This window comes from Lepus europaeus, chromosome 11, assembly GCF_033115175.1.
Source record: "Lepus europaeus isolate LE1 chromosome 11, mLepTim1.pri, whole genome shotgun sequence".
Classification (NCBI taxonomy): Eukaryota; Metazoa; Chordata; class Mammalia; order Lagomorpha; family Leporidae; genus Lepus; species Lepus europaeus.
The window spans coordinates 20,674,090-20,701,981 of NC_084837.1; the positions used below are offsets into that span (position 1 = coordinate 20,674,090).

Sequence of the window (27,892 nt, forward strand, 5' to 3'; positions counted from 1 at the left end):
ACTGATCCGAAGCCAGGAGCCAGGTGCTTCTTCCCAGTCTCCCATGTGGGTGCAAGGGCCCAAGTACTTGGGCCACCCTCCACTGCCTTCCCGGGCCACAGCAGAGAGCTGGCCTGGAAGAGGGGCAACCAGGACTAGAACCAGCGCCCATATGGAATGCCGGCGCCACAGGCAGAGGATTAACCTATTGAGTCACAGCACCAACCCCTGAACTTGGTATGTTTTTATGTAATAGATATGTTCACTGTTTAAAAGAAAACAGTTGTAGGATCTCCCATGTACATTACCTGATCATTTTGCTTAGCCTTTAGGTCTTGCACTTCTTTCGTGAGAGATGAATGCTCTGTTCTTATTGCCTTTTTCAAAGACATAAGCACAACACATTTTATTTTCTGGAAAGCTAGGAAGCCTCAAAATAGACCCACTTCCCACTTCTTCTAAGCTGCTACTTTTCCTTTCTCAAGACCCAAAAGTTCCACTTGTTCTGTAATTCTGTATTTCCTACAGATACCCAAATGAATTACTAATTCAATTATTCCCTACAAGTATTTTTACTTATATTCCAAAATCACAAAAACACATAGTATACTACTTGACTCTCCCTAAATTCAAAAACATCTTACTTCTCCCAGCAAACATATCTTAATCAACTTAGTTACGGCTAATGACGACAATAAAAGAGAACTGCAGGCTCTTTTTTCCTCTGGCTTCCAACATCATTTAATGAATCCATGATATCCACTAGTTATCATTAGGTGGTAATTTGGACATGGATGCAAGTGGGAAAACGTACTGCAGACTATAACAGTAACTACACCTCATCAAACCAGTAAATGCTACAATCAACCACATATTTGTGTGTGTGTGTGTGTGTGTATATATATATATATATATATATCTTTTAAAAAAATCTTTAATGAAAAAAAGACAGTAAATCAATCTATTAAAATGAGTAACTAAGTTTAAAACCTATATGAAAAACCTCATACAAATCACAATGAAACCCTTTCATATTCATTGAATAACCACAAGGAAAACAAATCTCAAAAATGCTTTACATTCAGTTCCTCCTCTTTAGTGGCCACCTGAATAAGTCCAGTTTCAAGCAATTCTTCTACAGTCTTTAACTTCTCATCTTTTTCTTGAATGCTGAAAATTGTAAATTTAAAACACATGTGTAAATTATTTTCCAAGGGAAGTATTTCTTTAATTTTTATTAATAAAAAGAACAGATTTCATGTATTTCATAAGTGCAGTTCTAAGAAGATAACCACATTTCCTTCTCTTCCTCTGTCTCCCTCAATCATTTTTAAGTATCTTCAAGGAGAAATTCCATTGTCCATCACCCCTTATCAACTTTTATTTCTGGCATGGCTTCTGAGGATCATGGATTTTGATCTGAGGGTTCTTCCTTACCACTATTAAAATGCGTTCCAATGATGCTTGTTATACGATAGCCTAAACAAGCGAAGCCCTGCCACATAGGACAATCACAAACAGTACTGTGACCCCAGGTCATCAATAGCACACATTTTCTTCCATTACAAAGTATAAAGAGAATTTTAAGATTACATATTAAGGTAGTTAATAATCTTTTATTTCAGATTTGACAAATCAATTATCCAAACAGTAAAAGAAAAGTCTAAAACCTTACCATTTTTCCATTTGTTCCACAACATCTTTACTAGGCTAAAATGAAAAACAACATTAAAAAAAAAAGTTTAATTTTATCAAATTTGCAGAAAGTAAAACTAGCTTAAGAAAATCTATTTTTAAGATTTATTTATTTATTTGAAAGGGAGTCACACAGAGGCAAAGAGAGACAGACAGAGAGGTTTTCCATCTGCTGGTTCACTCCCAAATGGCCACAACAGCCAAAGCTGTGTTGATCTAAAGCCAGGAGCTAGGAGCTTCTTCTGGGTTTCCCACGCAGGTGCAGGAGCCCAAGCACTTGGGCCATATTCTACTGCTTTCCCAAACCATAGTAGAGAGCTAGATCAGAAGTGGAGCAGCCAGGACTCAAACTGGCGCCCATATGGGATGCCAGCATTGTAGGCGGGGGTTTAATCACTATGCCAAAGCACCGGCCCCAACATGAATAATTTTTAACAGAAAATTCTTGAATGTTTTATTTTCATTCCACTTGAAAGGCAAAAAAAAAAAAAAAAGAAAAAAGAAAGAAAAAGAAAGAGATCTTCTATCCACGAAGTCAATCCCCAAAATGCTCCCAACAGCTAAGGCTGGACCAGGCCAAAGTGAGAAGTTCAGATTACAATCAAGATCTCCCAGGAGAGTAGCAGATCCAAGCACTTGAGCTATCAACTGGTGCCTCCCAGGGTGCATATTAGTAAATGCTTCATCAGAAGTGGATTCAAAGTATTTAGATATGGAATGTGGGCATCCCAAGTACCAACTTCTCTGTGTCTTATACTCCCCTCTGAATAATTTTTGAATCATTACAAACTATAACTTGTGGTTAAAGAGAACCCCAGATTCTATTCCCAATTGGGGCACCGGATTCTGTCCCGGTTGCCCCTCTTCCAGGCCAGCTCTCTGCTGTGGCCCGGGAAGGCAGTGGAGGATGGCCCAAGTCCTTGGGCCCAGCACCTGCATGGGAGACCAGGAGGAAGCACCTGGCTCCTGGCTTCGGATCAGCGTGGTGCGCCGGCCGCAGAGGCCATTGCGGGGTAAACCAATGGAAAAGGAAGACCTTTCTCTCTGTCTCTCTCTCTCACTGCCCACTCTGCCTGTCAAAAAAAAAAAAAAAAAGTTCACAACAGCTGGGACTTAGCTGGGGCCAACCTTGAGAATGGAATGCAAACCAAGCCTTCCAACCTGCTGGTAGGAACGCAATCACTTGAGCCATCACCATGCCTCTGATGGGCTACATTAGCAAGAAGCTGGAGTTAGGAAACAGAGGCTGCTACTTACTGAACCCGGGCACTCCAATATGGGAGGCGTGAGTCAACATGACCTAATACTATTAAATTCATGTTTTCTGTACCTTAATCATTTAGCTGTATTCTGCCTTCAGTCGATCCTACTCATATAAATTCAAACAGCTCGTTTTCAACAGAGAGACCTTTCTAAAATGCTATACTAAGTGCTCATTCATCCTGTGGCACTCTTCAGTGGCTTGCCCACATTGCTAGATCAACTTCATAATCCTTACATAGTATACCAAGTCCTTTATAATTAGGCATTAACAAATCTTTTTCTACTTCCAACACCTCATACTTTGCATTTCTGCACTAAACATAGCAATTTGGCACACACTGCCATGACTCAGAACTCTGCGTTCTCTCAGCCTGGAGTGTCCCTGAGAAGCTGGGCACATTCAAGGCCATTTTTCAAAATCAGGCTTAGTTCTCCCCTTTGTTGCCTCTCTCCCTCTTCCTCAAACAGAATGCATTATTTCTTCCTCTAAACTGGTACATGTAGTTCAGGAATTCTCATCACACTTTTCTGTTCTATACATCTATCCCCATACTAAGTCATTCATGTTCACAGCCTCAGTATGTAGCAACGCATTGAACATGTACTTAATTAGTAAACAATTATGTCATGAACTCAATTTCCTTTAATGAAGTTAAAGTTTAACCAGTTCTTTTGGATTCAGCTCATCAAATATTCAAATGCAGAAAAACTGACCCAGCTTAGCATCTATCCAACATCTCTACTTTATTTCACACTTTAACCCAATTCTACTGGTTGTTCTTTAAATGATCTTCAGAGCTATATATATATTAGACAACAGCAAATTCTTCTGCAATACAACACAACAAGGCAGCAGGGCACACAAAAGAAACTTCTTACAGTTTTTACTTAAGAATCTTGACCAAAAAAAAAAAAAAAAAAAGAATCTTGACCAATGAATCTTCAAAATCTGCTGAACAAAAATAAAAAGCCACACTCTGTTCCTCTGCTAAAAAGTCAAGACGCATTTCCCCTCACCCCTCTGTTTTCCGTTATTCTAAGAGATTTATCTGCATTACTTGACCACCAGCAGGCCTGCATCCAAATGGAGCCTTCCCTTCTTCAGTGTACACAGTCACCTTATCTGCTACTTGTTGTCTTTCAGCTTCCTACACCTCGAAAAACAACCTGGTATCCTTACTGGCTTCTGCTTCAAAAAGCTCACGATATCCTCCAGGATAAAACTCCTGATAAAAGGACTGAAATTTTTTGTAATCAAACTGTTCATCTGTCAACTGTCACTCAGAATTCTGACTGAGCAGGAAGGAATTAGCGCGCTGGCCACAGCGCGCCGGCTGTAACGGCCACTTAGGGGGTGAACCAACGGAAAAAGGAAGACCTTTCTCTCTGTCTCTCACTGTCTAACTCTGCCTGTCAAAAAAAAAAAAAAAAGAAAGAAAGAAAGAAAGAAAGAAAGAAAGAAAGAAAGAGAAAAAGAAAAAAAAGAAAGGTGGAAATGAAAGAAATTAAAATTCTACAAAGGGGGCCAGTGCTGTTGGCACAGCAGGTTGGGCCTCTGCCTACAGTGCCAGCATCCCATGTGGGTGCCAATTCTTGTCCTGGCTGTTCCTCTTCCAATCCAGCTCTCTGCTTGTGGACTGGGGAAAACGGTGGCAGATGGCCCAAGTCCTTGGGCCCCTGCACCCACGTGAGAAACCCAGAAGAAGCTCCTGGCTCCTAGCTTCGGATCAGCTCAGCTCCAGTCGTTGCAGCCATTTGGTAAGTGAACCAGTGGATGGAAGACCTCTCCGTCTCTCCCTCTGTCTGTACCTCTACCACTCAAATAAATAAATAAATAAAAATCTTTTAAATAAATAAAAAAAAATCCTATGAAGCAGGTCCAAGATGGCTGAAGAGGGTATGGCCACACTAACTTAAGCTTCTCTGGGATATGAAAAGAACAAAAGAAGAGCTATGTTTCCAGGTGTCTGACTGATGGAAATTTTCGGTGAAGTGGAAAAAAAAAAAAATGAAGGCTCCATGGGACAAGAGGAGTAAGACAGACACTAGTACAACCAGTCACGTGGCATAGCCCACTGCCAGCTGTGAGCCTCCAATTTAAAACTATCAAAGTAGGAAGAAACTGCCATGCACCCCATCACCCGCAGTTTTAGCTGAGAAGGAACTCCACAGTCTCCCGTTTATTTCACTTACGCCTGGACAGCTGACTGGGGTCTGAGCAATTGCCAGGCTTGTAGCAGGGAAGCTCCCGTGCTTCCTTCCCCTCCCCTACTCCCACAGAGCACCAAATGCTCTGCAGCAGAAAATCCCACTGCACACCTCTACTCTCCTACCAGCATCACTGTCAGAGTAAAGGTAATGTATGAGGCAAAGAACAGACCCCCCACATTTTGCAACTGTGGGAGTTTTGGGGCATTAGCCCCAAAACTTTGCTAATGTACCCTATGTGAGCAAGGAGGATTCACTCCCAGCTTCTGGGGGCTTACAATAAAAGCAGCCCCTTAAACAATCTGCTCCCACCCTGGGAGGTCTGGGTAATGACTCCACTGTATGTGCAACACCAGGACTGGAACAATTCATTATAAACTTCTCAGTGCCACTAGAATCTACCCGGTGGACATATGGAAGAATCTAACTACATTCCACCTCTCTAAACTCACACCTTCAGAATAAAATCTTCTATATATCTTACAGTCACACTGTATGATTGGAACAGGGACCAGTTCACATCAACTAGCCCTAAAACTATGGCTGTGGGTATCAGGAGTCACAGCACGTTGGAGTCTCCTAGCAGGAGCTGAGGAAGGGTCCATCTGTATCACACAGTCCTAGAGCCACAGCAATCAGTGCCATGAGCCCCAGCACCACTCAGGCTTGCCAGTGGGACAAGAGCAGCACCCTTGGTCCCTCAGCACCAAGAACAAGGTCCTATCATATTTGCCAGGGAGACTGACATGGAACTCTCTGTGGACCAAAGGTGCACAGGCAAGGAAACCCTTATTCATCTCATAGCCACACTTCTATCCCTATGAACGGAAGCAGACTAGACCACTGTGTCACTTACGGACACAGCCGACACAGATTAAGACAAAAGAAATTACTCAGAGACTACACACTCCTGGGCTCACTTAGAACCAAAGCTAAAGCAACAAACCAAGAGAAACTGCATTCCGGGTAAACCATAAACTCTTTTACAATAAAATCTAGTCCATAAAGAGGAAGTGACAAATACACCAGATGGGCAGACGTCAACATAGGGACACTGGAGACATGAAGAAGCAAGGTAGCAGGACGCCTCCAAAAGAACACAATATTCCTCCAGAATTAGATCCTGAACTGAAGGAAATCTATGAAATGACAGATGCAGAATTCAAAACGATTGTAAGGAAACTCAATGAGATGCAAGAAAATACACATAGGTTAAAGAAATAAGGAAATCAATGAGTGACATGAATGAAAATATTACTAAGGAGAACCTGTCCCCGGGGCCCCGCGCAGTATTTATTGCTAAGTTATTGTCCAGGAGGGGCGGCCCTGGGCCTGGCCGCCGGTATTTATTGCTGTACATAGTGTATGTTTGTGATATATAAGGTTTTCTTTATTTTGTATATGATCAATAAACACCTTTTAAAAAGATAAAAAAAAATATTACTAAGGAGACAGAACTCATGAAGAAGAAAAAAATAGGGGCCGGTGCTGTGGCAGAGTGGACTAAGCCTCCGCCTGCAGCACCAGCCCTCCATATGGGCACTGCTCATGTTCCAGCTGCACCTCTTTTGATCCAGCTCTCTGCTATGGCCTAAGAAATCAGTGGAAGATGGCCCAAGTCCTTGGGCCCTTGTGCCCGTGTGGGGGACCCAAAGAAAATCCTGGCTCTTGGCTTCATATCAGCCCAGTTCTGGCCATTGTAGCCATTTGGGGAGTAAATCAGCAGATAGAAGACCTTTCTCTCTGTCTCGTCATCTCTCTCTAACTCTACCTCTCAAATAAATAAAATCTTTAAAAAAAGAAGAAGAAGAAAAAATAGAAATCTTGGAGATGAAATCTTCAATCAATGAAATAAAAAATACAATTGAGAGCTTTAATGGCAGAAAAGAGCAAGTGGAGGAAAGAATTTTTTACCTCATATGAGTGCTGCTTGAGCCCTGGCTGCTCAGCTCCCAATCCAGCTACCTGCTAATGGCCTGGGAAAGCAGCGCATCTAAGATGGCCCAAGTGATTGGGCCCCTGCACCAACATGGGAGAACTGGAAGAAGCTCCTGGCTTCAGCCTGGCCCAGCCCTGGCTGTTGTGGCTCTTGGGGAGTGAACCTGCGGGTGGAATCTCTCTCTCTCTCTAACTTTTCCAAATGAATAAGTAATTCTTAAAAAAAAGTAGATGTCAAAAATTTTTTAATTTAATTTTTTTTTTTTGACAGGCAGAGTGGACAGTGAGAGAGAGAGAGACAGAGAGAAAGGTCTTCCTTTTGCCGTTGGTTCACCCTCCAATGGCCACCGCGGTAGGCGCGCTGCGGCCGGCGCACCGCGCTGATCCGATGGCAGAAGCCAGGTGCTTCTCCTGGTCTCCCATGGGGTGCAGGGCCCAAGGACTTGGGCCATCCTCCACTGCCTTCCTGGGCCACAGCAGAGAGCTGGCCTGGAAGAGGGGCAACCAGGACAGGATCGGTGCCCCGACCGGGACTAGAACCCGGTGTGCTGGCGCCGCAAGGCAGAGGATTAGCCTGGTGAGCCGCAGCGCCGCCAGATGCCAAAAATTTAATGTTACTGAAACATGCAAGCATTTATTCTAATGTCGAGAGTTTCTAGAATACTTTGTGAAAGTCTAAGTTGAAGAGCTGTGTAAAACAGGTGACTCAGAAATAGCCAGAGAACAGACATTACTGGGCTCCATTTTATGGAGCCAAGCCTGTTTGAAGCTGGTATAGTTTTGATGACTTCCTATAAATACAGAAGACTGATGATGGTATGGTGGTATGGGGTGGAGATAAGACAGAAAAAATAAATATGAAGGGAAAGGAATTAAGGATTAGATGTGCGCTATATACAATAAACCTCCCCATTTAAATCTGACAAATTATGTTAAGTACCATCTCAGTGTGAAAGATCTGGGATGTGCAGTATCAGAAATGTAGACAATTTGATCAACATCACTGCTTTTCAGTGCTCGTAATAGATTTCAAGTCCATTCTCTTTTTTAAGAAACCATGCTGGCCGGCGCCACAGCTTAATAGGCTAATCCTCTGCCTTGTGGTACCGGCACACTGGGTTCTAGTCCCAATTGGGGCGCCGGATTCTGTCCCGGTTGCCCCTCTTCCAGGCCAGCTCTCTGCTGTGGCCCGGGAAGGCAGTGGAGGATGGCCCAAGTGCTTGGGCCCTGCACCCGCATGGGAGACATGGAGAAGCACCTGGCTTCTGGCTTCAGATCAGCGCAGTGCACCAGCCACAGTGGGCCGGCCGCGGCGGCCACTGGAGGGTGAACCAACGGCAAAAGGAAGACCTTTCTCTCTGTTTCTCTCTCTCACTGTCCACTCTGCCTGTCAAAAAAAACACAAAAAACAAAAACAAAAAAACAAAAAACACAGAAACCATGCTGACTAAAAGAAGAAACTGAAGCTCCAAAAGGCGAGGGCAGGACTTTTACCCTGAATATACCAAAATGGCTTAAAGAAGTCCTCTGTATGCATTCTATTATCTTTTTTTTTTTTTTTTAAAGTGCCTACAAGCAGATTAGCATTAGCTTCATCTCAGGTAAGAAAGTTTCCTGATTTAGATACTTGATAAACACAAGAGGAACAGAAATGCAATTAAAAGACACAACTAAGTTTGAGCAGAATTTCTTATAAGTGAGTTGATTACTAAGAAGAAATCAAGTCATGTTTTATAGCGGGTATTTCTACTTTTTAATGTCTGCAAAGCCTTACCTGTTCAGAAATAATGGTCTGTAGCTTCTGAACTTCCAATTTTAAAGCTTTGTTTTGGTCATTCAGGATCTGGAAGAAAGAATATCAACTTACAGTTTATTAAGAAACAGGAAACAAAGCAAACATTTGAATGGGCCCTTTAACAATCAAACCCTTATTATTGGATCAAGTACTCAAAGTACAGGTAAATTATATACAGTTCTTATATACATAAGAACTCAAATCTCACTGACAGACTGTCAAAATAGCTGGCTATCACTAGAGACCAATACTGCAGCAAAATGGAGAAAGATAAAACAGTCACCAACACAAACTATCAACTGAAAACTGCCAAGAAAAAGGACAAATAAATCAAAAAAGTCTATTAGAACAGGGAACATGATCTGGGCAAAAAAAAAAAAAAAAAAAAAAAAATCATTATAAAGTTCACTGAACAAGCCCCCAAAGAAACCATAGAAATGTTACTTCAGAGAAACGTTATATATGAAGATACTTCAAAGAGTTCATGGAGGGATGGGTCCACATCCCTTATCAGAGTGCCTGGGCTCAAGTCTCACCTCTGGTTCCAATCTAGCTTCCTGCTACCGTGCCTGCAAGGCAAAAGTGATGGCCCATGTACTTGAGTTCCAGCCACCCAAACTGTGGAACCTAATGAAGGGTCCAGGCTCCTGGCTTTGCCAGCTGTTGTTGGTATTTGGGTTATGACTTTTTTTTTTTTTTTTTTTTTTTGACAGGCAGAGTGGACAGTGAGAGAGAGAGACAGAGAGAAAGTTCTTCCTTTTTGCCGTTGGTTCACCCTCCAATGGCCGCTGTGGCCAGCACATCGCGCTGATCCAAAACCAGGAGCCTTCTCCTGGTCTCCCATGCGGGTGCAGGGCCCAACGACTTGGGCCATCCTCCACTGCCTTCCCGGGCCACAGCAGAGAGCTGGACTGGAAGAGGAGCAATCGGGACAGAACTGGAGCCCCGACCAGGACTAGAACCTAATGTGCCGGTGCCGCAGGCGGAGGATTAGCCTAATGAGCCACGGCGCCAGCCCGGCATTTGGGTTATGAACCAGGGGGTGGAAGATCTCTTTCCCTGTGTCTCTCCCTCTTTGTCACTCTTTCAAATAAATAAATGAATCTTTTAAGTTAAGTCTTTTCTACAAAAAAAAAGTCCATGGAAAATGATTAAAAGACACGCTTATTTTGGTACAAAAAAGTTCTGAAATCCAAACATACTTGTAAAAATTACTATTTCTAGATTCTCTTCAACTGAAAATTATAAAAGGTTATTATTATAAGGAAGTTGAGTTCACAAGCTTCATCACATACCTTAAATTCTTCCATTTTGTTTGAAATTTCACATTGTAGCTGCTCTTCAAGCAATCTTATTTTATCATCTTTAACATGAATACTGAGGGAAAAAACCATCAATTAAAATAGTTCATACATTGAGAAAGTGTACATAAACCACGTATATAACTATCTGCTATAAGCAGCAATACTTTCTGCAACAATTAGACTTCAACATAAACATCTGAATGTTTCTATATACAATACTTTCATCACCTTTTCTGCATCTTCTCTAATTCTTGCGCAGCAGCAGCCTGTGTCAGAAATGAGAAGAGAACTGTATCACTTCCCAGAAAGTACTCAAAACCATTCTTTCACTTATTTTTACATACTAAAGTTATCATTCTCATATATTTGAAATAAGTTACAGGAATAACATACATTTCTTTTTTGCCATCTGATTTTTACTACTCACATGTCAACTGCTGCCCTAATAAAAAGTGTATCCTTTTTAAATTTAACAGCAAAAGCTAAACCAAACCAGCACATAAACAGTTTTAGCTGACTCCTCTCTTAACTTAGAAGTGACTGATTCACTGAATCAAACATTATTTCGATGTGAAATAGTAATATCGAACAGGTTGTAAGATCATGGTCAACACAAACAAGCTTACAAAATGCATCATACAGTTAACACACAGTAACCACTATATTTATTGTTTACACAAGGAAATTGGCACTTGAAATAGCAATAAAAAAAGAAGAAATTCAAAATCTAACTTAAGTGCTCAAAAGCAATAAATATCCACCTGCTCATTTGCCAGGGCCTGTAATTTCTGCACTTCAGCTTTCAGTAAGAAATTCATATTCTGTATATCCTAGAACAAGGAAAAAGAATACTCTATTACAACTAATATCTAACATAACTAACTTTAAAGTTGCAAAGCATCTCTGAGAGCTTCCTATGAGTTAACCAAAAGTTTCAAACTATAAATTTCCTAAATCAGAAAGAGAAACTACCAATTCTTATAAGCCTTTTCCTAAAATTAATGTGAATTATATCATGTGAGAAAAGTCCTTTGATTTTTTTTCCTCTCAAGAGAACTAAAGAGGATGTTGTAGTTTAGCAAAGAGGTACATTTTTCAAATGAGTTCTGAAGTTTTTTCCATTCTTCACATGTATGTATTCATCTTGAATATATGCAAGTGTTATACAGTGTCAAGTCCTGTAAACTGCTGCAGCCTTTTCTAAGAATTATTGTACCGGGGTCTGCATGGTAAGAGAGCAGGTAAAGCTGCAGCATCAACGCCAGCATCCCATATGAATGCAGTCTGAGTACTGGCTGCTCCATTTCCAACTCCAATCCAGCTCCCTGCTGTGGCCTGGGAAAGCAGAAGATGGCCCAAGTCCTTGAGCCCCTGCATCCACATGGGAGACATGCAAGAAGCTCCAGGCTCCTGGCTTCAGCCTGGATCTGCCCCAGCTATTGTGGCCATTTGGGAAGTGAACAAGATCGATATCTCTCTCTCTCTCTGTCTCCCTCTCCCTCTCTGCACAACTCTGCCTTTCAAGTAATTAAATAAACCTGAAAAAATAGAAAAAGAAGTACTGTACCTTAAGTTCCTCCTCTTTACTTGCTAAATGATCATGTTCATTTGCTAAAGAATCTTCCGTCTCTTTTATCTGCTTATCCTTTTCTGCAATCCTTTAAAGGAAATATATTTGCATATTCAATAAACATTTAGAAGTCAAATCACAAATTAAAGATTTAAGAGCCTTAAACAGCACTATCTTACTAAAATAGTCTCTCATAAAATTGTGCCTTCTTTCTATTGATCCTTTCAGTTTACTAATAACCATCACAATGCCTTACTGCAGCTACTTAAAATACAAACTTCTATATTAAGACTCAAGGTTACAGAAATTAATTCATTTGTTTAGGCTTAGAAGGCTGGCAATATCAAAACCAGATTTCAGGTTCCAGATTTCTGAATTCCAGTTATTTGTATCTATACAAAATTACACAACATATACAGAGATAAGCACAGACCTTTGTTTTGGGTACCTTACCACAAAGCTAAACACAGAATGGCCACAACTACTTATCAGATACAAAAATGAATTTACTTGCATTACTCAAAAAGCAAAATGACCTCTTTCACATAATTACTAACACCACAATGAAACAAAGTTTTCCACTTTCTATCATGAATACACAAAAGCAGAATGTGTAATGTGTAGGGACACAACTAACTAAAAGGAAAAAAAGAGAAAAAAGGTTGGTCCAAATCTAGGTCAGAATATTTCCCAAACAGGACAGAGCATCAAGTTGGTCGTTACGTGTGAAATATAACAAATATCAGTTAGTGGTGACTACACAATTGTAAGAGAAGTTTGGAAAGTTAGGCTTACACTTTATGTAATTCTTCTGCTAGAGCTGAAGCGGAGGTCTAAGAAAGAAAAACATAAAATCATCTGAGAGAAAGCTTAAAAGTTGTGTAATAATCACAACACAGCTTCAAAAACTGGAAGACAAATTAATCTACATATAAAGTTGTTAAAGAAGTATCTGGCCCCTGGTGGGTGTTCAACAAAGAATAGCTACTACCTCAAAGCCTGTCTAACCAGCAACAGCCAGTATCAGTGGTTAAACGTTTCACAAGACATTTGGATCAGAACAAGCTGGCAGTCCTGGAAACTACATAAGTGACAAGAAACAAATTTATAGGAAAAACAGCCACAAAGGCCATTTTATTTGATTCCTGGGCTAGCTGCTTCCCCTTAGTAACAATTTTCAATAATGAATAATCTACTTCATGAATAAGATAATTCAACAGTTTGGTAATACACATGTTGATCTTTACTTTCTAAAAGGATTTATAAATTCAAAATTCTTGAATTACTTGATTTCTGATAAAATTTCCAGAACTATCTCACAGCTGGTTAACTAAAGCTCTCAATCTGAGTTGATAATGCATCCATGCAGCCCCACACCCACACTTTTTTCCCCTAGTACATAATTCTCCCAATTCTAGGCAGTAGTTTCTACAAAGAAAGCAATTAGGAAAATTGCTCAAAGCTTTGAGAGTGTGAACTTATCTGAAACTTAACTTTCAGAGTCAGTCTTCTAAACTAATACTTTTGCTACAAACAACTGAGAATTCTATAATGGGGGCCAGCGCTGTGGCACAGTAGGTAAAACCGCCGCCTGCAACACTGTCATCCTATACGGGAGCCAGTTTGGGTCCCGGCTACTCCATTTCCGATTCAGCTCCTACTACTAATCCCGTGTTCAGCATTCACCAGGCACTCAGAGGGTTGTTTAAGTGGCTGTGAAGCTAATATTATTGACAAGCAATAACAAAGCACCATTACCTGGGCTGCGATCTGGGAATGGAATTGTTGAATTTGAGCTTTCAAAGCTTCATTCTGCTCCAAAATATCCTTTTACAAACAGCAATTAAAAACGGAGGGAAAATGTGCTGTTAATAAGTATCTCATGTATATAAACACAATGAGTTATATCTGTTTATTTTTTAAGACTCATTCTTAGATTCTAAAAGGCATTATTAACAACAGTGACCAGGAATTACATTGAGTTAATTAATAATGTAGAAATTAAGGGTATATTACGCTCTCCCTACTCTAACACAGTGAGCATAAGACTATATGTGCATACAGCTTCAAACATACCATATAATGTGACAGTGCTCAAAGGCTAAGTAATTATTTGTCACCACTCCAGAATTAGGATGAGGTAGCCCTTGCTCTCTTCTAGACACAAATATCCAAGTACCACCCACCTTCATTTTTTTAAAAGAAAGAAAAAGATATACCTGAACTTGCATTTGTAGAGCCTCTTCTTTGTTCACCCTTTTTTGCTCTGATTCCATTAACTGCATTAGTCTTTGCTCCAACTGTTGCTTTGATACCAAATTATCTGTAAGCTTACTATGCAGACTCTGTACTTCATTTTCTTTGGCCACAAATTTACTCTGCAAATCTGCAACAAAATATTACCTTTTCACAAAAGGTCTCTTCCTTTTTCTAGCTACTCCTATTAGTCTTGATGACAGGCATTATCTCACCTAGAAAACTTTCCTTGAATCTCCCCCACTCCCTCTCCTGCATACTCTTGCTGCAGCCTCTGCTTACTTCCATAAAAGCACCTGCCACACTGTACTAATTCATCTCCTATCCCAGGAGTGAGCTTTTTGAAATCAGACATTGCCCTTTCCCAATATCCAGGGCTGTGCCCAAGGTTTGGAACACAGTAAACACTGAATAAGCATGTTAACCAAATGGTACACATTAAAAATGGAATGGTTCACATAAAAACCGTTACATCATTTCTTGAAAGATTTTCCCAAAGAAATTTTAATAAAGTCATGTAGTACATTTCTTGCAAATTCCCTAAACTCTGCTACCTGGAAATACCCAAATTCTACTACATCAAAACATGCTTTAAAAAAATCCACTATTTAAAGATGAACAAATGTTCTGATTTAAAATGTTATGACCTTTCTGTTTCTCTCTCTTTAATAAGCCCAAACAAGAAGGAAAAATGGGAAACAAAAACAAATTGTCTTTAGGCAATCAGAAAATAAATGTAACTCAAAATCACAATAAATGAAGACAAAGTGAATAGTGATAATAACTAAGTTGGCAGAGAAAAAGGGGAAAGTGTTCCAGAAAGAGAAAAATAAAATGGAGTTATCAGATAGCCTAACAGATGCCTCTCTGCTTTATAACATAAATTAAAAATGGAGGCAGCAGAGAAGATGGATAGGTGATGAACACCAAAGAGAGAAAGCAGGAAAGAAAATATGTGTGTGTGTGTGTGTCTCAAAAGGAAACACCTCTGTAACAAGACACTAATAACAATACAACTCAATACAGAACTCTTGACAACTAAACACAAATGGTCGTATCTGGGACTAGACCTCAAATGAGTAGACTATTTCTTAACACTAACAGTAAAAGCTAAAACATCACATCAACGACTTCAAAATTCTGTGCAGAAATTATTTGCAAACTTAAAACTCTATATTGGGACCAGCGCTGTGGTGTAGCAGGTAAAGCCACTGCCTACAGCGCTGAAATCCCATATGGGTGCCGGTTCGAGTCCTGGCTGCTCCACTTCCGATCCAGCTCTCAGCTATGGCCTAGGAAAGCAGTGGAAGATGGCCCAATTCCTTGGGCCCCTGTACCACGATGGGAAGACCCGGAGGAAGCTGCTGGCTTCGGATCAGAGACGGCCCAAGTCCTTGGGACCATGCGCCCACATGGGAGACCCAAAAGAGGCTCCTGACTCCTGGATTTGGATAGGCACAGCTCCAGCCATTGCAGCCAATTGGGGAGTGAACAAGTGAAAGGAAGACCTCTCTCTCTCTCTCTCTCTGCCTCTCCTTCCCTCTCTGTGTAACTAAACAAATAAATCTTTAAAAAAAAACAAAAAAAACAAAAAAAACAAAAAACCTCTATATCCAGCCAAAAAAGGTAAAGACAATAATAAAGCATTTTCAGATACACAAAATTCAATTCAACAAATGTACCTCAAGGCACACTTTCATGCATGCAGCTATTGAAAGACATGCTCTATTAAAATGAAGGAGAAATGCAAGAAAGATGGCAATACCTAGGACCCACAATACAGGGGAGAGAGAGAGAAAAGCAAGGGAGACAGCTATAACACCAATCTAGAGAGCAACAAGTGCAACAGCGAGGAGGATGGAAGATTTTAGGAGGGAGATCACCAAGAAAAACTGATACACTCTTACTTACTATTTATCATGCTGAGATGGATATGTGGGTGCGTGTGTAGGTATTAAGAGGAGTTTAACCATAGGTAAAATTTTAAACATTAAGACAAAAGAACAAATAGGTAAAGAAATAAAACAATGACTAGCTCTAGGAAATACACAGTAGTTCAAAGGATTCAGGGCAGAGGAGATGGGAAGAGGTTCAATACGTGTAAAGTCACAGAGATAGGAGGAATAAATTCTGGTTTTCCATTGCACAAAAGAATGATTATAGTCAATAGTACTGTACTGTGTAACTCAAAATAACTAGAAGGGAATGTGTTGAACTATCTCATCTCAAAGACATCATAAACGTCTCAGATCATGACTAACCTAAATATCCTGAGTTAATCATTACACAATGTATAAATAACACGTTATATCACATTATACCCCACAAAGATGTACAATTACTGTTAACAAAACAAACTTTTAAGAAAAAAAAATCACTTTTAACATATTCCTTGGCTCAGCATTGAATTATAGTCATAATGATATAAACAAACAATAACGACATAATAAAAAAGCTTGTATAACCATACTGGAAGAATGAGGGACAGGTAGTACAAATGGGGCAAATGTGTTAAGTCCTCTCTTCCTGTAACAGGGAGGTGGATGCCCATCAAGCAGTACTGAGTATACTGTTTAGAAATACAACGTAAAACACTAAAGGCAAAATGTAAAAATTCAGAGCCACTGCTTTTGGCAAGAGGGAGGTATTAATGTCCACAGTTATATGTAGTTTATTGTTATAGTCTTTTAGGATAATTTGTGTGCTTCACTGATGAAATATAAACTTTAAAAATAAGCTAATGTTCTTAATATAAACTTTACATAAAGAGAAATAGGTCATCAAATATCTTGGGTGCATTTAGACATTGAACCAGAGGTTTATTCCTGAGGGAGAGACAGAGGAAACTAAAGGTTTAATGAGCCAAAATTCCTTACTTTCATCTGCAACTACATTTTGCCAGATCACCCTCTTGCATGGGGAAAAAGGGGGTAGGGGAGACACACAGGAAACACACAACACAAGTTCCATTATCTCCCAGATGGATCCATCAAATTACAAATAAGTGAGCAGTAAAAGTTATTTATTAAGTGGCACAGTTTTAAGTAAACCACTTGGATTGGTAATCCTCTATTTTTCTCTTCACAACACAGAACTGAATCTTTTCTTAAAAAACAAAATGAAGCGCTATCAAGGAACAAAAGGAATAACTACATGAAAGCACACAGCCAATGTTCCCTCCCCTTACATTATTATGTACTATAACTTGGGTGACAACTTACTGCTTCAGCCAAAGTAATAGGTTGTTTATTGTAAAATCCGAACAAATGCCAAGAAAATAAATATATTTTCAAAGTATAAAAGCTATTTTTATTGCACTTTCTTCACAAATGGACAGGGGAGGAAATTTTACACACCATTTAAATGAATATCTTTTCCCCTCACCTTGCTGCGCTGCCTCATGTTCTGCTGTTCTCTTCCTGATGTAGCTCTGAACTTCTTCCCATCTTCTCTCAGCTTCCTGTAGCTGAACCTTGATATTTAAAGGGAGAGAAAGAGACAAGCTAACATAAACTTAAGATTTAAAATTTAATAAGGAAAAAGCATTTTCTACTGTTAGTTGTGTCTTAAAATTGCTTATTGCCATGAGTTTCCTACATTTTAATGATATGCAGATACACACAGTTTGAAAGATTTACATAACAGCCAGAGCCATCTTATCCTCCCAATATACAGGTTTACAGACTGGAGATTAGATCAGAAACTCAGTTTTTTATTGTTGGATCAAGATAGCTAGCTACTTCTGTGTACATGTCTGATCCACTCAGCTATGATATGTTGTCCACTGATTTCCACTGATAAACTCTCAAAATACAGAACAGTTATCTTCACTGTTAAACCTCAGAAGTACCTGAATTTCCTATTTTGAGGTCATATACTTTTAGCTCAACACTCCAATTTGGACTTTACTCTCAGTATCTATTTATCTATATTCACAGACAATAGACTTCTATCCATAAATGCCAGCAGCGGGCCTGGCTCTGATGCGTAGTGGGTTAAGCCACTGCCTGCAGTGCTTGCATCCCAACATGAGTGCCAGTTCGAGACCCGGCTGCTCCAATTCCCATCCAGCTCTCTGCTATGGCCTGGGAAAGCAGTAGAAGATGGCCCAAGTCCTTGGGCCCCTGAACCCATGTGGGAGACCCAGAAGAAGCTCCTGGATCCTGGCTTCAGATTGGCGCAGCTCTGGCCGCTGTGGCCAGCCACCCAGTGGATGGAAGATCAATTGATGGATCGATCGCTCTCTCTCTCTCTCTCTCTCTACCTCTCCTTCTCTCTGTGAGTAACTCTTTCAAATAAATAAATAAATCTTTAAAAAAAAAAAAGCCAGCAGCAAACCTGCCAGCAAGACCAAGATGAAACAAAAGTACACTCAGCTTTTAACGGTCTCACATAGGACCCAAAAACCTTCAAGAAATACAAATTCACTATTTTCCGCTCAATCAGTCTCAAAGCCCTTTTAACCTGTGCTACTTTAGAACTATCAAGGTATGAGGAAATCAGTAATCTAGGCAGGTATCTAGTACATTGAGCTTATACAAACCCAACTACGATTTCAACAAATCCCTTAATAAATGGGACAATTCTCTATCATTCCACCCAATGTACACATGGTCCAGAGTGCATACGACAGGAGAGAAAATAATCCGCTTCTCCCTCAGCTGGCCTGAGCAGCCCCACTCATCTCCTGAAGTATGAGCAGCTCATTGAGCCAAGTGCCATTGTGCTGGCTAAGAACACAGTAAGTGATTTTCTTGTCTATCACAGCTCAAGTACAAGCCACTGGAACACTACTTGGGTCTTCTATACAAGCAAAAAAAAACCATCTATTCCAATGCTGAAAGAAAAATACTCTACTGGACTTACTGAAAAGTCTAATTTATGGATGACAAAATGGATATTAAATACAATTTTATACAATTTTTGCCATATATATATAAACCCAAACCTCCATTTATAAGAGGAAATTCTACTACTTACACAGTCAATCAGTTAATTTAAGATTTATTTGAAAGGCAGAGAGAGAGAAAGAGACAGAGAAAGACATCTTCCATTCACTGATCCACTCTCCAAATGGCCAGGGCTGAGGACTGGTTTGGGCAGCATCCAGGAGCCCAGAGCTTCATCTGGGTCTCCCACAGAAGGCAAAGTACTTGGGCCATCCTCCTCTGCCTACCCAAGCACATTAGCAGAGAGCTGGATTGGAAGTGGAACATCTGGGACTCTGGCTGGCACTCTGATATGCTGAGATGCCAGCACTGCAAGCAATAGCTTAGCGTACTGTGCCACAATACCAGCCCCTCATTTCATACCTACAGACCTACAGACAGCCTTCAACTTCAAATTCAAGATTATATGCAATTCTTTCATCAAAGCACACATTTTTCAGTCCCATTAAGGCTCAACCAATGTTTATCAAACCAACACACATACACATGCAAGTCATCAAAACAAATACCAACATTATTCACGGAATGATAAATACGTGTGGGAACATACTACCTTCAGCTGAGTAACTGCTTGCTCAGCATTCTTCTTTTGGGCCTCTTCTTGCTGGAGCTTTCCTGTTTTCTCAGTCAGCTCATTCACCAATCTAGCATAATCCTGGCGCAGTTTATTTAGTTCCGCAGACTGCCTAAAAACAGTAACTGGATTAGAAACTATCCATTATTATAACATATATAAGAAACAAAATTGTTTTAGTTTTGCTGAGCTAGTAATTCTATTTATAGCCAAGTGAAAAAGAACACAATAACTGCTAGAAATGAAGGTTGAGTGAATAATTATAGTAATTATAAAAATTATGTAAAACAACTACAAAATATCAAGAGCAACAGATGACCACCAACTCATGAGTATGAGTAAACAGTGCATCAAACAGTCTTCTGAAAACCTATTAAAATTAACCAGAAATCTGACTCTAGGTAAGCATACTGTTGGTCTCTCTAAGGGACGGCTTCTCAAAGAACAGCTCTAGAACTAATAACCACATCACTGTCACTGGAATGTGCCTTACTATGCGGATTGCCAGACAATGGGTCACACTTAAAGAGATGAGACTTATTTTTCAACTAACATGCCGGGTGCTTTTACAGAATAATGAAGTTTGAAAACTACTGTTGAAGGGGGTAAATGATTTAAAACTTCTAAATTCTGTCTCATAAATTTGTAGGCTGTTTGACTCGTTGCACTAGTATTTAAATATAAAATATAAATAAATTTACATAAATGTAATTTTCATACAATACATAAATACATAGAACATTTAAATAGCTGAAGTTCTTCATACAGCCAGAGATCTGTCTTTGAAAAGTAATATGTTTTAGAAACAAATATAAGAAACAAGTGTAGCCCATTACCATCAAATATCACTCCACGAATTCAAGAAAATAACTTTGCTATTCAATGAAAACTAAAGCAATTAGAAACATACTTGCTCTCCAGTTGGTTTGTAGTGTTGCTGACAGCATCTCTCAGGATACCATTTTCCTGCTTCAAGTGAGCTATCTCTGCTTCCATCTGCTCACGAACTTGCTGAAACTAATTGTTTTACACACATAAGATTTAGAAAACAAAGATGGTCAAAGCTACCTTTTAAAAAGAATTTTATTTGATGAGAATGTGAAAAGTATCAACAGAATGAAATTTTAAATCATTCTTGTCAAATAAATATAAACAAATCTAAAGGAAGAATTACATTTTTTTAGTAATGAATGCAAAGTAAATACAAGTTGTCACAGCATTCAAAAATCTGAATATAAGTAGGTGCTAGCTGCTATCACATTAGGAATATAAACACATACAGAGATGACTATTTCAAAACTAAAAGATGAGTTAAGACTCTGCCTGGGGCCAGCGCTGTGGCACAGTGGGTTAAAGCCCTGGCCAGAATCACCGGCATCCCACATGGGCGCCTGCTCTAGTCCCGGCTGCTACTTTTCTGATTCAGTTCTCTGCTATGGCCTGGGAAAGCAGTGGAAGATGGCCCAAGTCCTTGGGCCCCTGCACCCATGTGGGAGATCTGGAAGAAGTTCCTGGCTCCTGACTTTGAATTGGCGCAGCTCCGGCCATTGCAGCCATCTGGGGAATGAACCAGTAGATGGAAGACCTCTCTGTCTCTACCTCTCTGTAACTCTGCCTTTTCAAATAAATAAAATAAATCTTAAAAAAAAAAAAAAAAAAAACTCGGCCGGCGCCGTGGCTTAACAGGCTAATCCTCCGCCTTGCGGCGCCGGCACATCGGGTTCTAGTCCCGGTTGGGGTGCCAGATTCTATCCCGGTTGCCCCTCTTCCAGGCCAGCTCTCTGCTATGGCCCGAGAAGGCAGTGGAGGATGGCCCAAGTGCTTGGGCCCTGCACCCGCATGGGAGACCAGGAGAAGCACCTGGCTCCTGGCTTCGGATCAGCACGATGCGCTGGCCGCAGCAGCCATTGGAGGGTGAACCAACGGCAAAAAGGAAGACCTTTCTCTCTGTCTGTCTGTCTCTCACTGTCCACTCTGCCTGTCAAAAAAAAAAACAAAAAACCATTCTGGTAACAAAGAAAAGATATACTAACTAGCCCAGACCTAACTAGAATCACAGAAAAGACATATGGTAAGAACTGAACCTCCCGAAATAGTGACAGAAGAGACAGAAGGTCATTTAAGCCAAAACCTTGGTGTCCTTCACGGTCCCCTCCCTGCTCTAACACTAAACCCTAGCTGGTTCTCTTGCCCTACTCAAAGGCATCCTCCCACTGACAATATCTAATATCTGATCCCAGGGCCTTGGTCTCTGACTAAATTCCTGCAAAAGTCTCCAATGTTCCCTCGTTCTAATCTCCACTCTGATGCCAGAGTAGTAATTTAAAATACTAATATAATTACACTGCTGGGTTGCTTAAATTCCTTTACTGCCTTCCTGGTCTTCCAGTACATGCAATTTTATTCGTAAATGTGTTTGACCTATTATCAACTGGATCCAAATATGTGAAATTCAAGGGTATGGAGGGATGATTTATATACTCATGCCACATTTCCAATAAATGTAATACAAATCTCTGTTTTACATAAAGACTTAGAGGCTCAGAACTACCACAAAGATTGAGAGGATGCTCTGTCTCCACACACAGTTGCTTATAAACTATACAAAAAAAAATGTTTAACTTTGGGAGATGGAGATGTGTCTGGAATGGAGCCAAAGTGCAAACAGAGGAGGCAGACATGAGAGCTGATTCTAGCTTCCTTACTGGCTAGCTCGACACATTATTTAACATCTTAAATCCTTTCCTCTTTTAAAATCTTAGTAACTTTATATATAAACCTCTTTAAAAAGAAAATAATGTGCAGAAAATACCTAACTATACTTATTTAATAGAAAATTTTTATTTAATAAATATAAATTTTGAAAGTATAACTTTTGGATTATAGTGGTTCTTCCCCTCATAACCATCCTCCCACCCGCAAACCGTCCCACCTTCTACTCCCTTTCCCATCCCATTCTTTATTAAGATTCATTTTTAATTATCTTTATACACAGAGATCAACTCTAAGTAAAGATTTCAACAGTTTGTACCCACATAGATACACAAATTATAAAGTACTGTTTGAAGACTATGAAAGCCTCCTGAGTTCACAAACTCTGACCTTATTTAGACAAGGCCATAATCAAAGCGGAAGTTCTCTCCTCCCTTCAGAGAAAGGTACCTCTTTCTTTGATGGCCCTTTCTTTCCACCAGGATCTCACTCACAGACAGATCTTTATTCTTGATGCCAGGTACCACAACTCTGTTTTTGTTGCTGCTGTTTTCAAGATTTATTTATTTATTTGAAAGGCAGAGTTAAAGAGAGGGAAGGGGGGGGCATCTTTCTTTTTTTATTTATTTATGTTTTTATTTGACAGAGAGTTAGACAGTGAGAGAGACAGAGAGAAATGTCTTCCTTCCATTGGTTCACTCCCCAGATGGCTGCTACGGCCAGAGTTATGCTGATCCGAAGCCAGGAGCCAGGTGCTTTCTCCTGGTTTCCCATGCGGGTGCAGGAGCCCAAGCACTTGGGCCATCCTCCACTGCCCTCCCAGGCCACAGCAGAGAGCTGGACTGGAAGAGGAGAAACCAGGACTAGAACCCGGCGCCCATATGGGATGCCGGCACCATAGGCGGAGGATTAACCAAGTGAGCCATGGCGCCGGCCCCGAGAAGTAGCTTTCATCTACTGGTTCACTCCCCAAATGGCTCCAACAGCCAGGGGTAGACCAGGCTGAAACCAGGAGTCTGGAGCTTCATTGAGTCTCCTACTTGGGTGCAGGGGCCCAAGCACATGGGCCATCTTCCACTGCTTTCCCAGGTGCACTAGCAGGCAGCTAGACAGAAGTGGAGCAGCCAGGAATCGAATCCACACCCATATGGCTTGCCAGCATCACAAGCAGTGGCTTAACCCACTACATCAAAATGCTGTAACCACAACTCTAACTCTATTTCTCACAAACTGTTAATATTAGACAACTTGTATCAGAATGCGTGGAGGACACTCATTGACCCACTGAGCCATCACCTCTAGGGATGGAACTAAGAAACCACACTGAGTAACTTGTACTCAGTGTCCATTTCTTCACTGTCTTACTTGACCATATCTAATTGTTTCAGAAGATTCAGCACAGCCTGGATATTGTTTTCCCTACCTCCCATCTCCATTGCTCCTAAGTACCCAATGCTAAGTACCACTATTACGGTCTGTTTACTTATCTGCTTCTAGTCTCCCTAACTCATCCCCACCTATAAAAGTAGCTAACTTAATGAAAAGGAGTGAGTTTAACAGTCACTACATGTTGATGACAGAATACAGGGCTTTGCACATAAGAGGTATTTAAAAGTTTGCTAATTAAATAAACATATTTCATCTTGCTTTCAAAGAATGAAATTATACCTTTATCTGCATCTTTTGAGTCTCTTGAAAACTGACATGCATTTTGTTTTGAAATACATTATGTTCCTTTTCTAAGGTTCCAATCCGATCTTTCATCCTTGCAATAACCACGTTGCTTCGTTCCTTCTCTGTCATTATCTCCTAGGAGAGAAAATCAGAAAAGAAATTATAAAAAAACTAGTTATCAAAATAAGCCTATAAATGTAAGAAAACATTTTTAACATCAGTAAAATGATCATGGATGCTGAACCAGGAAGTGCTTGCTTAAATAATCAAGTTTAAAAAATAACCTTACACATGTCACCAGCTGTTCATACCAGTTCCCTTCACAAACACTGGCCACTCTGTTCACTCTTATTTCAAATGCAGTTTCTGGTTTAAGAGTTAAAGACTATGTACCTAGAATAAATCCTACATTCTAACTTGACTATAAGAAAGAACAATTTAAAACATAACACTTAACTCTCTATTATTCCAGGTACCATTCCTCCTTTAGGGTACAGAAAAGGCCTAGGAAAAAAGCCTAAAAAGGCAAAATAGACTGTTTCTCCCAGAGGAAGAGACTGGAACAAATCTATTGTAGAAAAGAAGCTTGCAACAAAGGTACGTAAAAACAAAAAAGAAAAGTTTTCTCCTCTTCTCAAGTCAAATCTCAAAAGGTGATTTTATTGATTTTTGCAAGTACTATATATTCCTAAAACAAATATTAATCACCAAAGTACATGAAAACCTAGAGGCTCTAAAGTTATCTGCAGGTACAGTTAGTCCATGTCCTTGCTCTAAAAAAATGTTTTGAGGGGCTGGCGCTATGGCATAGCAGGTAAAGACGCTGCCTGCAGTGCCGGCATCCCATGTGGGCACCGGTTCAAGTCCTGGCTGCTCCACTTCCAGTCCAGCTCTCTGCTATGGCCCGGGAAAGCAATGCAAGATGGTTGAAGTTCTTGGGCCTCTGCACCCACATGGGAGACCTAGAAGAACCTCCTGGCTCCCGGATCGGTGCAGCTCTGGCCATTGTAGCCAACTGGGGAGTGAACCAGTATATGGAAGACCTCTCTCTCTCTCTGCTTCTCCTTCTCTCTCTGTGTAACTCTGACTTTCAAATAAATAAATAAATTTTTTAAAAAAGCTTGAGAAAACTTAAAATTTTAAAGAAATTTATGGTTGTCCCTGTTTATATATTTATATAATAATTCTGTTAATACATTTATATTTGCAAATTGTTATACTGATGTAAGAAGTATACACATCTGGGGCCGGCGCTGTGGCGTAGCAGGTAAAGCCACTGTCTGCAGTGCAGGCATCCCATATGGGCACTAGTTTGGGTCCCAACTGCTCCACTTCCAGTCCAGCTCTCTGCTCTGGCCTAGGAAAGTAGTAGAAGATGGCTGAAGTGCTTGGGCTTCTGCACCTGCGTGGGAGACCCGGAAGAAGCTCCTGGTTTCAGATCAGTACAGCTCCAGCCACTGTAGCCAACTGGGGAGTGAACCAGGAAAAGGAGGACCTCTCTCTCTCTCTCTCTCTCTCTCTCTCTCTGCCTCTCTTCTCTCTGTGTGTAACTCTGACTTTCAAATAAAAAAAAATCTTAAAATAAAAAAAGAAGTATACACATCCAAAATATACAATTCAATGTTACCTTAAAGAAAACAATTCATCTATTTCTTGTTCTTGGTAGTTTGTTTATTTTCATTTACTCACAAGGCAGAATGACAGAAAGAGTACACAACAGAGAGCTGAGAGGGATCGTCCATCTACAGGTTCACTCCCCAGATGCCTACAAGAGCCAGGGCTAGAAAAGGATGAAGCCAGGAGTCTGGAACTCCATCTAGGTCCCCTGCAAGGGTGGCATTTGAGCCATCTTCTGAGACCTCCCAAGAAGCATTGGCAGGAAGCTGGATTAGAGCAGAATAGCGAGGACTCAAACAGGCACTAGGATGTGGGATACAAGCATCCCGAGCAGTGGCTTACCCCTCCATGCCGTAGGCCCACCTCGTGTTCACCTATTCCTAATTTTTTTCACTGCAGGCAAAAAATAATAGTCACATAAAGCTGTACTAAGGTTTCTAATTGTAAGGGACACCTATTTTTATTATCTAACCAGGCATTTCCATTGAGATTTTTCTTTTTTTTATTTTATCTTTTTTTTCTTTTTTCTTTATCTTTTTTTCTTTTTTTTTCTTTTATCTTTTTTTCTTCTTTTTCCTTTTTTTATCTTTTCTTTTTTTTTTTAAAAGATTTATTTATTTATTTGAAATCAGAGTTACACAGAGAGAGGAGAGGCAGAGCAGGAGAGAGAGGAGAGGCAGAGCAGGAGAGAGAGAGGTCCCCCACTCGCTGGCTCACTCCCCAGATGGCCGCAACGGCCGGAGCTGCGCCAATCCAAAGCCAGGAGCCAGGAGCTTCTTCCGGGTCTCCCACATGGGTGCAAGGACCCAAGGACTTTGTCCATCCTCCACTGCTTTTCCAGGCCATAGCAGAGAGCTGGATGGGAAGTGGAGCAGTTGGGTCTTGAACTGGCGCCCATATGGGATGCCGGCGCTTCAGGCCAGGGCGTTAATCCACTGTGCCACAGCGCCAGCCCCCTTTTTTAATCTTTTCTTTTTTTCTTTTTTCTTTTTCTTTTTTTTTCATTGAGTTTTATTTAACTTTGAAATCACACAAATGATTTACCTTCAAATAAGGCCATTCTCTTGATGTTTTTACTTAACTAAGTGAATGATTCATAAGTAAACCTCTTTTACTCCACTACACTTAATCTATGAAGGAGAAAGAGCACTTCAAGAGGAGTGTGATCATGTTTTCTATAGTTCTCAGACCACAAGACATTAAAAAGGTCTTTAAAAAAAAAAAAAAGTAAGAAAACCTATTGGACTAAAACTGCTGAGGTTAAAAGTAATAAAGAGCCATCACAAGAATCTCTGTACTAAGGTAACTATTGTAAAAGCTTAACATTTATCCTATAACGTAGACTTAAACACGATCACATCACAGAGAATAGAGCTAGGTCAGATCCAATTAAACTCCCATGCACCTGAATAGAATGCTTCTGCTATTCTGAAACTAGCATATCTATAAGTACCATTATTTGAAATTCTAGCACATAGTATCATGAAAGAATGAGACACACCCCTTCCCTCCCAAAATTCTACAAGTACTTTTGTTGGATATAAACTTATTATGTAAGTAATTAAATCAGGGATTGTGGACAATTTCTAGCCTGCTTCACAGCCCCTGCTTCAGCAGGTGTCTGGAGCACCAGGAGGTCCTCACCTGTGCTAGCTGCTTACACCGATCCTTTGAGGCAGCAGCATCCTCCTTCACAGCTGCCAGCAACTTGTCCTTTTCCTGCAGCTGATGCACAAGTGCGGTCAGTTCTCCTTTACTGGACTACAATTTAAGAACAAATGTAGAATTAGTGAACAAGAGCTAATGAAATGAAAATTATCAAAACGAAGTATCAAATTTAGTTGTGGGCAAATAAAATGACTGATATACTGATCAGTGAACTATAATTCAGAAATCATTGTAACATTATATATTCTGTTTTAAAAAATATATTATGAAATTATCGGTAAGATATTTATCAAACAAGAAATAGATTTTTAAAAAGAATTATAGAACTTGAAGTTTAAACCCAGAGTCAAGACAGTGATTTCACCCCTTTTCATAGTAGGACACCAAGAGACACAATATGAAACAAACTATCATCAATGAAACAGTCATCTATTACCTCAAAGTGTGATTTCAGGAAAGGGTGCAAAAATAGTGAAGATCGAACTCATATACTCAACAACCCTGCCAGAACACGCCCAAGGCGACAGAAGTACCACACTGGTGCAGCGTCCTCTGAAGTTAACGGGTAAGGTAAAACCAACCAGCTTTCATTTGATATGAAGAACAAATCCAAAGACAGAACACAGAAACTTTCTTGGAAGGAGGTCCCAAACAGAAGAAAGGAGGAAAACAACACAAAAAAACACAAAC

General features: G+C 40.2%; 1 protein-coding gene across 7 annotated transcripts in view; it reads right to left on the reverse strand.

The window, feature by feature from the left end:
• Positions 1–27,892, reverse strand: part of KTN1 (kinectin 1) — an 87,116-nt gene that overhangs the window by 42,502 nt on the left and 16,722 nt on the right. For all 7 annotated transcript variants that reach the window (XM_062205069.1, XM_062205073.1, XM_062205072.1 and 4 more), the window contains exons 5-20: positions 27,179–27,295; positions 23,912–24,052; positions 20,442–20,548; positions 19,511–19,643; positions 17,393–17,480; positions 13,972–14,138; positions 13,511–13,579; positions 12,548–12,585; positions 11,750–11,840; positions 10,944–11,012; positions 10,411–10,448; positions 10,174–10,255; positions 8,858–8,926; positions 1,655–1,689; positions 1,059–1,149; positions 288–356 (exon numbers count right to left, since the gene is read on the reverse strand). In XM_062205069.1, coding sequence (XP_062061053.1) covers positions 288–356; positions 1,059–1,149; positions 1,655–1,689; positions 8,858–8,926; positions 10,174–10,255; positions 10,411–10,448; positions 10,944–11,012; positions 11,750–11,840; positions 12,548–12,585; positions 13,511–13,579; positions 13,972–14,138; positions 17,393–17,480; positions 19,511–19,643; positions 20,442–20,548; positions 23,912–24,052; positions 27,179–27,295 — 1,404 coding nt within the window. The remainder of the gene's footprint in view (positions 1–287; positions 357–1,058; positions 1,150–1,654; positions 1,690–8,857; positions 8,927–10,173; positions 10,256–10,410; positions 10,449–10,943; positions 11,013–11,749; positions 11,841–12,547; positions 12,586–13,510; positions 13,580–13,971; positions 14,139–17,392; positions 17,481–19,510; positions 19,644–20,441; positions 20,549–23,911; positions 24,053–27,178; positions 27,296–27,892) is intronic.